General features: G+C 36.0%; 2 protein-coding genes across 3 annotated transcripts in view; one reads left to right on the top strand and one right to left on the bottom strand.

The window, feature by feature from the left end:
• LOC108970344 (larval cuticle protein A2B-like) overlaps positions 1-3466 on the top strand; it is a 3926-nt gene extending 460 nt beyond the window's left edge. Inside the window, exons 1-2 of one of the 2 annotated variants that reach the window (XM_018935670.1) lie at positions 2681-2736; positions 2857-3466. In XM_018935670.1, the coding sequence (XP_018791215.1) occupies positions 2725-2736; positions 2857-3381 (537 nt within the window). In that variant the 5' untranslated portion in view covers positions 2681-2724 and the 3' untranslated portion in view covers positions 3382-3466. Of the gene's footprint in view, positions 1-2680; positions 2737-2856 lie in introns of those variants that run through there. The other variant, XM_018935671.1, reaches the window with a different exon arrangement.
• Positions 3467-5168: 1702 nt separating this feature from the next.
• LOC108970403 (pupal cuticle protein Edg-84A-like) lies at positions 5169-5978 on the bottom strand. Its single transcript, XM_018935742.1, has one exon. It carries the CDS (start codon positions 5916-5918, stop codon positions 5193-5195), a length of 726 nt encoding a protein of 241 aa, XP_018791287.1. The 5' UTR covers positions 5919-5978; the 3' UTR covers positions 5169-5192.
• Positions 5979-12236: the final 6258 nt, after the last annotated feature.

Raw genomic sequence — 12236 nt, 5'->3', positions numbered from 1 at the left:
GTAGTCGCTGCCCCTGCTCCAGTTGCCGCTGCTTTCGCCGCTCCAGCTTCAGCTCCCCTCGTCGCCGGACCAGCTGTAGTGAAGACCCAATTCGCATCGCCACTCATCTCCTACGCCTATTAGAGAAGGTCGACTGAACATAGCCATTAGTTGTTAGACATGACTACAAACTGAGAATAAAGTCTAAATAAATATAGTTGAAATAGAACATTTTATTTATTTATTGATTGTAGTAGTGTATGTACTTAGCAATAATGAGCAAATAGTTAGCAAAAATTACGATTGTGAAGTCCAGCAGTCAAAGTGAATTTGACAACACCAAATCCTCGCAATAAAAACTACCATAGAGGCTGAAGTAAGCTTACATCTGTTATAAGCGAACTTATTATTGGGAAAATATAAAATTTAGAATTTTTATTGAAAATTATTTTTCATATGAGTTTAAAAACCATTAACGAACACTAAATTTCAATAAAAGAAGGATTTTGTATCAAAGCTGCGGGGCTGGCCTCTAAAGCACCTGCAGGCAATTCCAGAGTCAACACATCGCAAGCAATGAAAAAGTGGACAAAATTGCCCAAAATGGTGTACGACTAACACCCGAAAATATGATCAACATTGGAAAAAACTTTATGACAATCTGAACAGAAGCTTGGTAAGGAAAATCAAAGCCCGATGAAATGAGATACCTGGGTAGAAAACTGCAAAAGTCATGTGTAAAAGAGTAGATCGGAAGTACACAAACTTCCTATTGCCACTCGATAGGAGAGACTGTAGGAACATGATCACTCGGAAAGACTGTAAGAAACTTCTGCAACAAGGCACCAGCGAAACAATGGGGCATCTCTTGTGCACTTGTTCCGCTGTAAATATCGGGGGGCCCCACGGTATGATAGTATGGCCACAGTGTCTGTTGAAATTCGGGTCAAGCGCAAGCATTCTAAATGATGACTACTCCTTTTGAACCTAGTAACTGAACTCTATCAGGTATCCAAAAGGTGCTAAACTGGTCTATGCGTGGCTTATTGGCCTATCAAGCTAACCTAACCTAACCAGCTGTACAGACCGGACATCCAGAGGTGATAGCTGCCTTTTAAACTGAGCAATCAAAATCAAAAGATCTTTCATAGCTTTTATACTATTTTATTTTGTATGCAGCCGAAGCGGTCCCGAAGTTCTGTCGTACAATTTTGTAGATTCATTTGAGGTGGAAGAGAAGGATAATTTTACCTATATATAAGCTTAAGAAGAATGTTAATTACTTGCGAAAATGTGAAAGTATCTTAAAGCAACGGTTAAAAATATTTTTTGTGTTCCTACCTTAAATTGGTTAATTGTTTGTTAAATGTATTAAGCTAAACACTGAAACAAAATAAATCAATCAAATCTACTATATCTTTCTTGTATTTATATTCTCGAAACAGAACATTTTAAATTTTAAATTCTCCTGCGTTGTTGTTAAAAGCATCTTGATCTCTAAATATACAATATTCTATGAAAATTTTAAAAATTGTATATTTTGCCATAACAGTACATAGGTTATCGTTTTGGGTAAAAGTAAATAATTCTATAATAATATCTCCGCTGAGATTGAAGAATATTTCGAAAGATAATTTTCTCAAAGAATATAAAACAAATATTTTAAAAAATCTATTTTTTTTATTATCTTATTGAATTCTACGCATTTCTAAAATATTGTCCTAAATTTTAAAATTCATCTGAGTAATAGTTTCGGAAATACAACCCTGAGAACTTGTGTGCTCGAGGCTAGCTAAGCTAAGTGTACAATATGTTTTTGAAGTCGGTTGGCAAAATATTAGAATTGTCTTGTTAATAGTGTATGTTTTTAATAATAAAAGATTCTAATAAAATATTTCATTTTTTGTATGAGAAAAAAATTGTTGAGAAAATACTGTTTTTACCCGAAGAAATCCATGTAACCCCTTAAGTTTATTCCAAAACTTCTTCAGCGTCATAACTTCATATTTTCCAAAAAAAAAACATATTTCGCAAGGAGATGGCAACTCTTTCAGAAACCTAAAAGCATTAAGCTACGTATATGTGAAGTACTTAATTTTTGAGTCTAAATGAAGTTGACGTACAGCTTATTTCAATTTTTACTAATATTAACGAACTTACACATATTACAACACCCATACATATATGCATTTGCTTTTGTGGTGGACAACGCATACTTGCGACCGTAAGCCCTAATGAACATTGTTTAAATTACAAAATCTCAGAATTTTCCAACATATGATATGTGTGTATGTATGTGTTTCCATTATGACAAAAGGTTTTCATTTATTCTAATGATAGAAGCATAATAACAATACTCACATAGCTCAAATAATAGAAAATCTGTAATTAGATGGATATTATTGACCAAAGGAGTCATACAACAATGTCAACATAATTACAATTAACATAAACACTCAGCTCGCAAATATGTGGCTAGCCTTCATTAGCTTTAGCCCAACCGCCCTCAGCAAACATTCGTTCACATATGTTATTACGCTTGGCTTAAAGAGGCTCTCCGCATTCAATTTGTATGAGCAAATTGTCGCTTAAATGGCGTAAGTTAATAGCCCCACGTTTTTTATTTCCTCTTTGTCGTCAAGCCATCGATTTTATTTGTATAAAAGACACATTCGGTTAGTCTTCAAATCAGTTCAATTCCATTTTCGGTATTTGTAGCAACCAATTCAATCAAACCAAACAACAATGGCATTCAAAGTAAGGATTTACATCGATACTAAATATTAGGATACATTTTATTTTACCCATAATTGTGAAATAAAAGACATAATAATTGAAATACAGCAATTTTTAAACTCATATATCTTTTCGCTCTAGTTCGTCGCCTTCTTCGCTCTCTGCGTCGCAGCCGCCAGTGCCGGTGTCATCGCACCAGCTGCTCCATTGGCCGCCGTAGCCGCCGCACCATTGGCTGTTGCCGCTCGCGTTGAGGAGTACGACCCACACCCACAATACACCTATGGCTATGATGTGAAAGATGCTCTCTCCGGTGACTCGAAGACCGCCGTGGAAACCCGTGATGGTGGTTTCGTTCAAGGCCAATACTCTCTGAATGACGCTGATGGTTACCGTCGTATTGTGGACTACACATCTGACCCAATCAACGGCTTCAATGCTGTTGTGCGTCGTGAACCTTTGGTTGCCCCCGTCGTTGCTGCCGCTGCTCCAGTGGTCGCTGCACCAGCCCCTGTCGTCAGAGCTGCTGCTTACGCCGCTCCAGTAGTCGCTGCCCCTGCTCCAGTTGCCGCTGCTTTCGCCGCTCCAGCTTCAGCTCCCCTCGTCGCCGGACCAGCTGTAGTGAAGACCCAATTCGCTTCACCACTCATCTCTTACGCCTATTAGGGAAGGTCGACGGATCATTTGCCATTAGTATTTAATTATGAGTACGAACTGTGAAAATAAATTTAAAACATAACTACATAACAAACATAGGTGTTGAAATTTAGTGCATAGGTATACCACTGTGGGAAAAAATAGTAGGACTTTTTAATTTAAAAATAATAGAACTTCTTAATTTAAATTTCGCGCGAAAACCAATTCGTCGAAGGATGTTTAGCGCGGCCGTCAACTTATGATCAATAGGTCAATAAACTAAACTAACTGATGCTTGAGAATCGACGATCTTGTCTTACCTCATAAAAGTGAAAGCACGATTGGTTCGAAAAGCATTTAGTTTTTCGAAAACAGCGTTGCGTTAACGTCTGTGAAACAATGCTTTCCGCATATCAGTCTTATCTATGCTTACAACGCAGAGACAGACGATCAGTCGGCCGAATATCGAATATACAGTAGTTGGAAAAAATGAGTTATCAAAACAGCCAGCGCTGTTTGAAACGCTCTATACTTTTTCGCTTAATTGAATATAATTTTTTTGTATATATTCGGAAAATACCGTTATCAAAATACCGCAATTGTTGATTTTAGTGGTAACCGCTTATCTGGTAAAAAAATTTTCGTGGGCTTCTATAGAAATGCTCCGTGACAAAGCGTGGATAAAGTAAGTTATCAAGTTATCACTATCAGTAATTAGTGTTTTTCGTATTAAGACTTGAAAATAAATTATCTGCGAATGGCCCTGGCAATATTGTAATCCTGGAAGGAAACGTTACCATTCATACTGCAAAAATCATCACAGAATATCTGCAAAATGAAAATGTGAGTGTATTAAAACGGCCTCCTCAAAGCCCTGACTCGGCAGCAATTGAAAAAGCTTCGGCAATCCTTAAATCGCGTATAATTGAGGAGAAATCCTAAAACCTGGTTGATTTGAAGAACTGCACCTACAACATTTGGAATAGTTTTCCTCAAAATTAGTGTTCGAAGCTTAAGCATGCAATAACGAATGGGTCAACTAACAAGGCATTGTGGATATTAAACAATTTGATAACTTATTTTTTTCTACATGGAATTCATTGTATATGTGTATTATTTTCTTTTATAAAAGCTATGAACTTCTTTTTTGTTTTAAAATTACTTTAATTAGATAGTTTGTAATATGGTCTCAATAAAATAAAATATTTCATTTAAAAAATAGAAACTTTTAAATTTTATTCACTTCGCTGACTTATAGTATATCCACTTTGATAACTTACTTTTTCTACCTACTGTAGGTGTGAAAATTCCGATATAAACTGGTGTTGTGTTCACATTATTTAACTGCATATCCAGGAAAGTAGATAACAGCTTAGCTTCCTCACTGAGATACTAACTTCAATCAATATCAAAATGAACCTTGAAAGTATAAATGATCCGTCTTTCAAAGAAGAATTGGCGGCGATCACGTAAAGCTTTTAACCTTTTGGAATTGTATTTTGTTGACCTATAAGCGCACTCCAGGGTAGCCAAATGCCAAGGTTGAGTTAGTTGATTCATCAACAGTCACATTAGAAAACTTTAAGGCGGAGGACCTTCCTGTCAAAATTAAGAGATCATGCTTGGAAAGATCTTATAAGATTTTCGCTTTCTAAAAACCGATTTCACATAAAACCAAGTGAAAAAATAATAATTTTTTTCGACCCACCCTAATAAACATATATTAGATATGATATCTTTAAGAATTCACAAGACATTTTAACAGCTAAAACAGAAAATTATTGCTTTCGAATCCTTTCGTTTATTTGGGTTCTTATGTTCTTACAGTCGAATACTACACTTTAGTAAACATATGAAACATGCGGAGCTGTAAAGGATGTCTTGACCACGGCTGGATGAGCCTCTGTGTGAATGGCGTGATGCGTGATGACAGCCGGCGATGTCTTCAACAAGGTGGTAGCAGCGGGGGCCGCATGGACAAAATGAGTGGCTGGCGACAAATGCACAGCGGCAGCTGGAGCGTGGTGTATGACTGCGTGGGTGGCTGGTGCGTGATGAAGCAAAGTAGGTGCAGCGTAAGCGCGATAGTAAGTAGGCGATACAACCGGTGTAACATAGGATTTCTGTGTCAACTGTTCATACTTCGGAGCAATTGGGATTGGTAGATTGGGTAGACTGACTGGGCGGGCGGGTTGTGGCTGAGCATTTTCAATTTTGGGCTCTGGCAAAATCTGCGGTGCTGAAGTCACTGGGGCCAGGAGCTTGGCAGGCTCACTCAACAGTTCGCGGCGTACAGTGGCTTTGAAACCATTCACAGCATCGGCGGTATACTCGACAGTGCGTTGATAGCCATCAGCCTCTTGTAGCGAGTATTGTCCTCTGACTACATCACCGTCACGCTGCTCAGATTGGGACTTAATGTCGCCCGTTACCGTGTCCTGCACATCATAATTGAAGCTGTAGCTGGGGTAGGCGTCGTACTCATCGTTCTTTTCTTCAGCTGCATTTACAACAACAGCAACTATAGCCAGGGCGATGAAGCAATAGCAGTTTATTTTGAATGCCATTCTGACGTCTTTAAGAATGTTTGTTGGATTTAATGTTTAAATAATGCAACACTATAATGCAAGCACAGTTGAAGCTGAACTGATGAACTTACAAATGATATCAAGCAATTTATAGTGTTTTCGCTGCGCTCTTATCAACCTATTTTCACTCTTGACCCAATGCCACAATCAAAGGAACAATTACCAGGCTGTAAGCGCATGTGGCAAGGTCAGCGCATGCAAAAGGCTGCAACCTGACATTGAGTGTGCGTGTGCGTCTGCGTGTGCGTGTATATGTGTGTATTTTGCTCATTGGCGCTGTGCGCACTTAAGATTGTGCTTATCACGTCCCATTTGCACATGCAATCGTCGACACCATCTGCATCTCTGCGCCAATATCAGCATTGTCATAGTGTCTTCTTCTTGGTGTTGCTGCAACACGCAACCTGTTCCCTTCACCTACGTCACTGTCATTACTTCACTCGAAAACGTATCGGTTGTTGGCAGAACTGTGCCGAAGCGCAAGCAAAGCACCGTTGACATGTGCTTAAGTGTATGCAAAGGCTAAGTCCGGAGGATGAGACGCCGCGCGCTGCCGCAATTAAAAGCTGCTCGGTCAATATTTCATTTTTATTATGTTTAATGTTAACAATCGTGTAATGTGGCTTAATTAATAAAGTTCAAATAAAGTTAAAAACCAGAAAAAATATTTATCAAATAAAATGCATGTCTGCGCGATTAACGTTTCAACCAAATCGGGACTTGGTTTCATAAGTACTTGAAATGATTTCAATTAAAATAAAAATTTCAATTTTATATGTATAAGATTTCGGATTGTTATATAAAGGGTGATCCAAGTAAAGGTACTATTTTCAAAGGCCTTATTTTGACAGATCACGCGTGAGTCGTGTCAAGCTGTCATGTTTTTTTTGTTTAGTGTGACTATGGCTAAAATCCATGAATTAATGTTCGAATTGTTGAAGCATCCATTGTATTCACCAGATTTGGCCTCCAGTGACTTCCATTTGTTTACAGAATATTTTGCATATCTTCGGCATTCTCACTTCAGAGCTGGGATCTACAGATTGAAGGATCGTTGGAGCAAGTGTATTAATGTCAGGGAGATTATACTGAATAATAAAGTGTATTCTGAAACAAAAAGTTGTTTTTCTTATCAAACGACAAAACTTGTTGAACAACCTGTTAGTGTTCTTAAATTGAAAGCGTACAAATTACAGCTTGTGCAAGAACTGAAGCCGCTTGACCTTCCCAAGCGACATCGCTTCGATCTAAGGACCCTTGAAAAGATCGATGAAGACCTGCCGTTTTCGAGCCAAATTTTGAAATTCTTCGTGTTTTCTTTACAAAAGTAGGCACCTCGCAATGGATTGCCTTTTAAATATGTGAAATGTAAACGTAGCTACTACGGAAATCCTCCAGCTACCGGCTTGTTATTAAACTATCTTGTCTACCTTGTAGATTGAAATCTCTTATATGATAAAAATAATGTTATAGAAAGGATTTCTTCTCCAAAAATTTCGAAATTAATAACTGATACGTAAGCAACCAAGCTATAATAGGTGCATTTCTTATAGCACAAAGGGTATAAGAAGATATAGAAAATGCGCGCGTCTTGGGCAACAATTCATGCTATGTCTTGTCAAGTTAAAACGTTTTCCTTACGAGATCTTGTCATGCCTAAATCGACTCATCTCGTAAAGTTTTTGATTTATGTACACACATGCATTCATAGAGTCCTGATATTTTTTATGTTACATAGTTGCTTTCTTGCTGTGATTTAAAATAGCAAAACGAAACAATTATATACAATAATAATGAACCATAAAAAAAAATCTATTTTTTTTTCTATCTATTAATTTTTTTTTATTTGCTTCATTTATTTTCCTGGATTCCTGGCCCTTGCTACTATTTCGAACACAGTTGTATGTCCATGCACACATATGAAATAAAGTACATATTTTAAAATATAAATGGCTCGAAAAAAATTTAAATGCAAATAATTGCCACCTAAATGTATGTTGAAGAATAATTGGTTACACTGGCAGTGCACTTCAACAAATTTGCTCACGCCTAAGAGTATGCATCACTTTGCCCCAGCAGCAATAATAAGGTAAGCTGCATATCTTACCTGCCATACATTCCAATAAAAACAAATATATGTACATTACCATTTTTTATGAAAAAAAAAATTTATTTTTTTTTTAAATTTTAATAATTTTCCAGGTGAGTCGAAATTAAAAATGATATAAAATATATATTTTTAGCAAGAGCTTTTTCATTACTTATTTATTTATAGTATTTTAGTACGAAATGAAATTAACTGGAAATATTTATATTATAATAGAAATATTTGAATAATTTAGTGAGACCAGCTTTGTGCTCCTAATTCCATTATTATGATTTTATTTACAATATACAAAACTTAAACGCTAAAGGTTAAATCTAACAATTATTAGTTTAAAGTCTTCGGGTTGTATTTTTTTTTTTATAACATATGTGGAGCTATAGCCATAACATTTATATTACCAGCTAGTTCCTCAACATATTTTGTGCTTATTCTGCGAATTTCATCTTTAACATATGTATATAATGTTTAGATCTGTAGGAATTTGGTCATTGGCCACAAACCAGGTCGCAAAGTTAGATTGGCTTGCGTTACTCCACGATTGGATAGCGTATGTCCATGTGAGCTTATAATGGAACTGACTCCACCTACATTACTTACCTTAGTCCTTACTTACTCAGTCTGTATGGGTATGTTGCAGCAGCTTCTTAAAGTCAATCAATAAATTGGAGGAGACTATAAAATTAACAAATAGATGCTAAAATGGAGCTCACTTCCAAAAATTAGTACTTAACTCTCGTATTAGAACAGCCACAAAATATTCATATAGATTAGCGCGGTACTTCTTTTTTTAATTGAATTAAGGTATTTCAATGTCAAACTAAATTATGTAGTCTATAACAATTACCAGATGCAAAAATACACTTCAACACATAGTACATGTAATCCTCATATTTTTTTATTTCCTTTATTTCCAAAGAGCTTTGGTACACTCAATTTTTATCTAATGTCCAAAATCATTCTCACTAGCTTATTTATTCGACAAGCACACAAAAATTAACACAAATATGTATGTATGTATATGTATATGTACATACATATAGTATATTCTTCTTCTTCTTCTAATTTTGGTCATTTAGTTACGACGGCGATTACAAAATTAGCACGCTCACAGCATTCAGCATCACTTCATTCGTACACAAGTCCTTAACAAAGGATATACAGCATCATTTTCGGCCATAGACACGCCGGAGTACCATCTTGCACGCACACATTATGCATGTCAAGACTTCGCCAATGGCCGCAAAGTCATGTTGAACGATTTTCATTGGTTACAGCGCACATTCCGCTCATACAGTGTACTCGCTCTAACGTATGTGCGAGCGCAAAAATGCCTGTCGTCGACCATTTCTTTACCTGGAATCACATGAGCGCCTACACGCATGCATGTGTGCGAGCATGAAGGAATTAATTGTTAACACCATCGAAATACCCAAAAGTACATTCACAATTTGTTTCATATCAAAACTTTTTTTTTTTTTTTTGAACATGCTAGCTTACATTAGTCAGAAATACAAGTATGTGGCTATGAACATATAATGGGTAAACGTAGTCACAAACACATTTGTAGGTACATATGTACAGGTATTTTTATTCATAATTCACTAAATAGGTTTGCCCACTCCCAATTACTTCCCTGCATTTGAAGATCATTCTCTATTTAAAAATTTTGATGGCTAAAGTGATCTTATTAAACTAAATATACTGCTATAAGCAAAAAATAGTAAGACTTTGTTAAAAAAATTTAAATTCTTAATTTATTCTTTAATCTATGTCGTCCTCCTCAAAGGAAATCCCTTTTGGCCCCAAAACTCTTGTGCCAAAGTTTTTTTCCAAACCGTTATTAAAGCATAGTTTTACTGACGCGACGCTATTTTTCGAAAAAAAATTTAGTGAATTTGTAAACAATCATGCTTTCACTATTCTAAGGCCAATATGATCTTTCAAAATAGTTTTCAGTGATCCTTCCGATATTCCAACGATGCCAGTAAGAACTCTGACTGTTAATCGTGGATTCTCAAGCAACAATTCCTCTATTTTATTGACGTGTTGATCATCAGTTGAGGTTGATGGCCGTCCTGGACTTGGTTCGTCGTCAATGCGTTCTCGACCCTCTTTGAATAATTTGCAATATTCAAAAACGCTTTTTCGCGACAAACAATTTCACGTTTCGGCACTAGAAATTTGATCAATATGACATTCATATCGTTACCTAAAATGCAAAATAAAGTAACAACATTTGTGAAACTTTACAGAGACATGAATGAAACACCAAATAAAATGGAACAGGTGTGAAAAAAAGTTTTAATATTGCTTAAAACTGGTTCATATATGAGCGCAGAACCTGAAAATGTTGGGCATATAATATGTAATATTATGTATGTAATTTGAAGTAGTGAATAGTAATCAATGGGATACTCAATTTCGATTTTTTTGATGATACTTTATTTTGCATTTTAGGTGACGATATATTCATTGTAATCCAGTTATTTCACATATTTACATACAAACTGACGCAGAGGCACGTTTGAATATTTTAAAAGCAAACGAGGAAGAAGAATGTTCCTTGTATGGCCCTGTAATACACGACTTGATGTAATTCGGAAAAATTATTTCGAAAAATTTTCATTCATTTTTCCCAGTTTACAAAGTCAGTGTGAAAAATTTTTCCGAAACGGCTGAACCGATCGATTTGAATTTTTCACACGAATAATATTTTATGACGAGAAGAGATTTAATTTCAAAGGCCCAGGTAGATACAATTTTTTTCAATTACTTGTCTAAGATGAACTTTACTTTCGTAAAAATTTATTTGACAATTTGGAATGATCCAATTCCACCGTCCGGTATATAAAGGCCTAAACATAAAGCTAAAATATTGATGTTCAGGACCTAAATATTATAGGTAACGTCTGCGAATGATCAGTTAGAGAGATAATAGAAACTAATAGAGGGCATAATACTCGCTTCTTCAACTATCACAATAGATGTGATTAAAAGAACTCGAACTCTCCAAAAAAAGGTTTTAAGAAAACGTTCTTATCAATTATTTAATTCTTTAAAACAAAAATTGATTTTGAAATAAAAACGTTAAGTTCGACTTTACGCTATCGTGATGACCCAATTTTTATACTCTTGCAACATTTTACTGCAGAGTATAATAATTTTCTTCACCCAAACTTTTTTTGTACCACCTAAAACTAATCGCGATAGATATAGTGGAATACATAAATATACATATATGAATGATCAGGATGGTAAGACGGATAGAATCCCAAATGTCTGCCAATCTGTCCGTCTCTCTAACTGTCTGTGCCAGCAGATAAATCAATAACTAAATACGCAATATACACGCGATTAGATGAGAGGAGGGGATCCCGTAAGGTGGGGTTCTTTCCCCACAGCTATCGATTTTAGTGGTTAACGACCTGTTTAAAGAGCTCGAGGAACAAGACTGTCCGATGTCAGCCTAAGCTGACGATGTTGTTCTTACTGTAAAAGGAAAATTCCTAAATACCGTCTACGAGCTAACCATCTGGATTTGTAAGAATCTTATGAAGCAGATTTTTTTAGAAATTTATAGGTACCTCAACGGACCGGCGTTCTAAGCTGTAAAAGTGACTTCTTCCTGTGGTCGACTTTTTAACCTAACCTAACCAGTTGTAAGAGGGCTTTAAAGAAGCCGGAGTCGATAGTGGACATTGGTCGTGGCGCCGCCTTTTTTTAGGTGAAAACATAAGTATATATCGTCCGATTTCGACCAATTTGGTACATAATACTCTTCTGACATACATATATGTAAATGAGCAAAACGAGCAAGCAATTAATATAACGAGATAAAAATTGTAACTGCCTTATGACCAAAAATTATCTAAATCGAACCAAAGCTGTTCAAGCTTTTATGTGCCGAACATGTAGACCGCAGAACCTATAACTGATATTTTACCGAAAATATCGGTCAATGTGTGAGGTATGCATATAATTTTGAGAGAATCCTTTACTGAGAGTAGTACAACTGTGTGTTACAAATGGGTCGAATCGGGCCAATACTTCCTTTAGCCCACATATTAGCCTAATATAAAGATTTTCGAACTTCTGGGAGACTTTATACCCCATATATCGGCATATATATGAGTTATATTAATGATACTAAAATGTCGCGCTTTTTCTAGAATCAATAAAATTGGGTGAAA

The sequence above is a fragment of the Bactrocera latifrons genome, unplaced genomic scaffold, assembly GCF_001853355.1.
Source record: "Bactrocera latifrons isolate USDA-ARS-PBARC rearing strain unplaced genomic scaffold, ASM185335v1 scaffold_3, whole genome shotgun sequence".
Taxonomy (NCBI): Eukaryota; Metazoa; Arthropoda; class Insecta; order Diptera; family Tephritidae; genus Bactrocera; species Bactrocera latifrons.
Note: the sequence above shows the minus strand (reverse complement) of the source record. Positions and strands in the feature narration are given on the sequence as shown.

Coding starts and splice junctions, on each gene's coding strand:
- LOC108970403 (XM_018935742.1), bottom strand. CDS start 5,918: ATGGCATTCAAAATAAACTGCTATTGCTTCATCGCCCTGGCTATAGTT.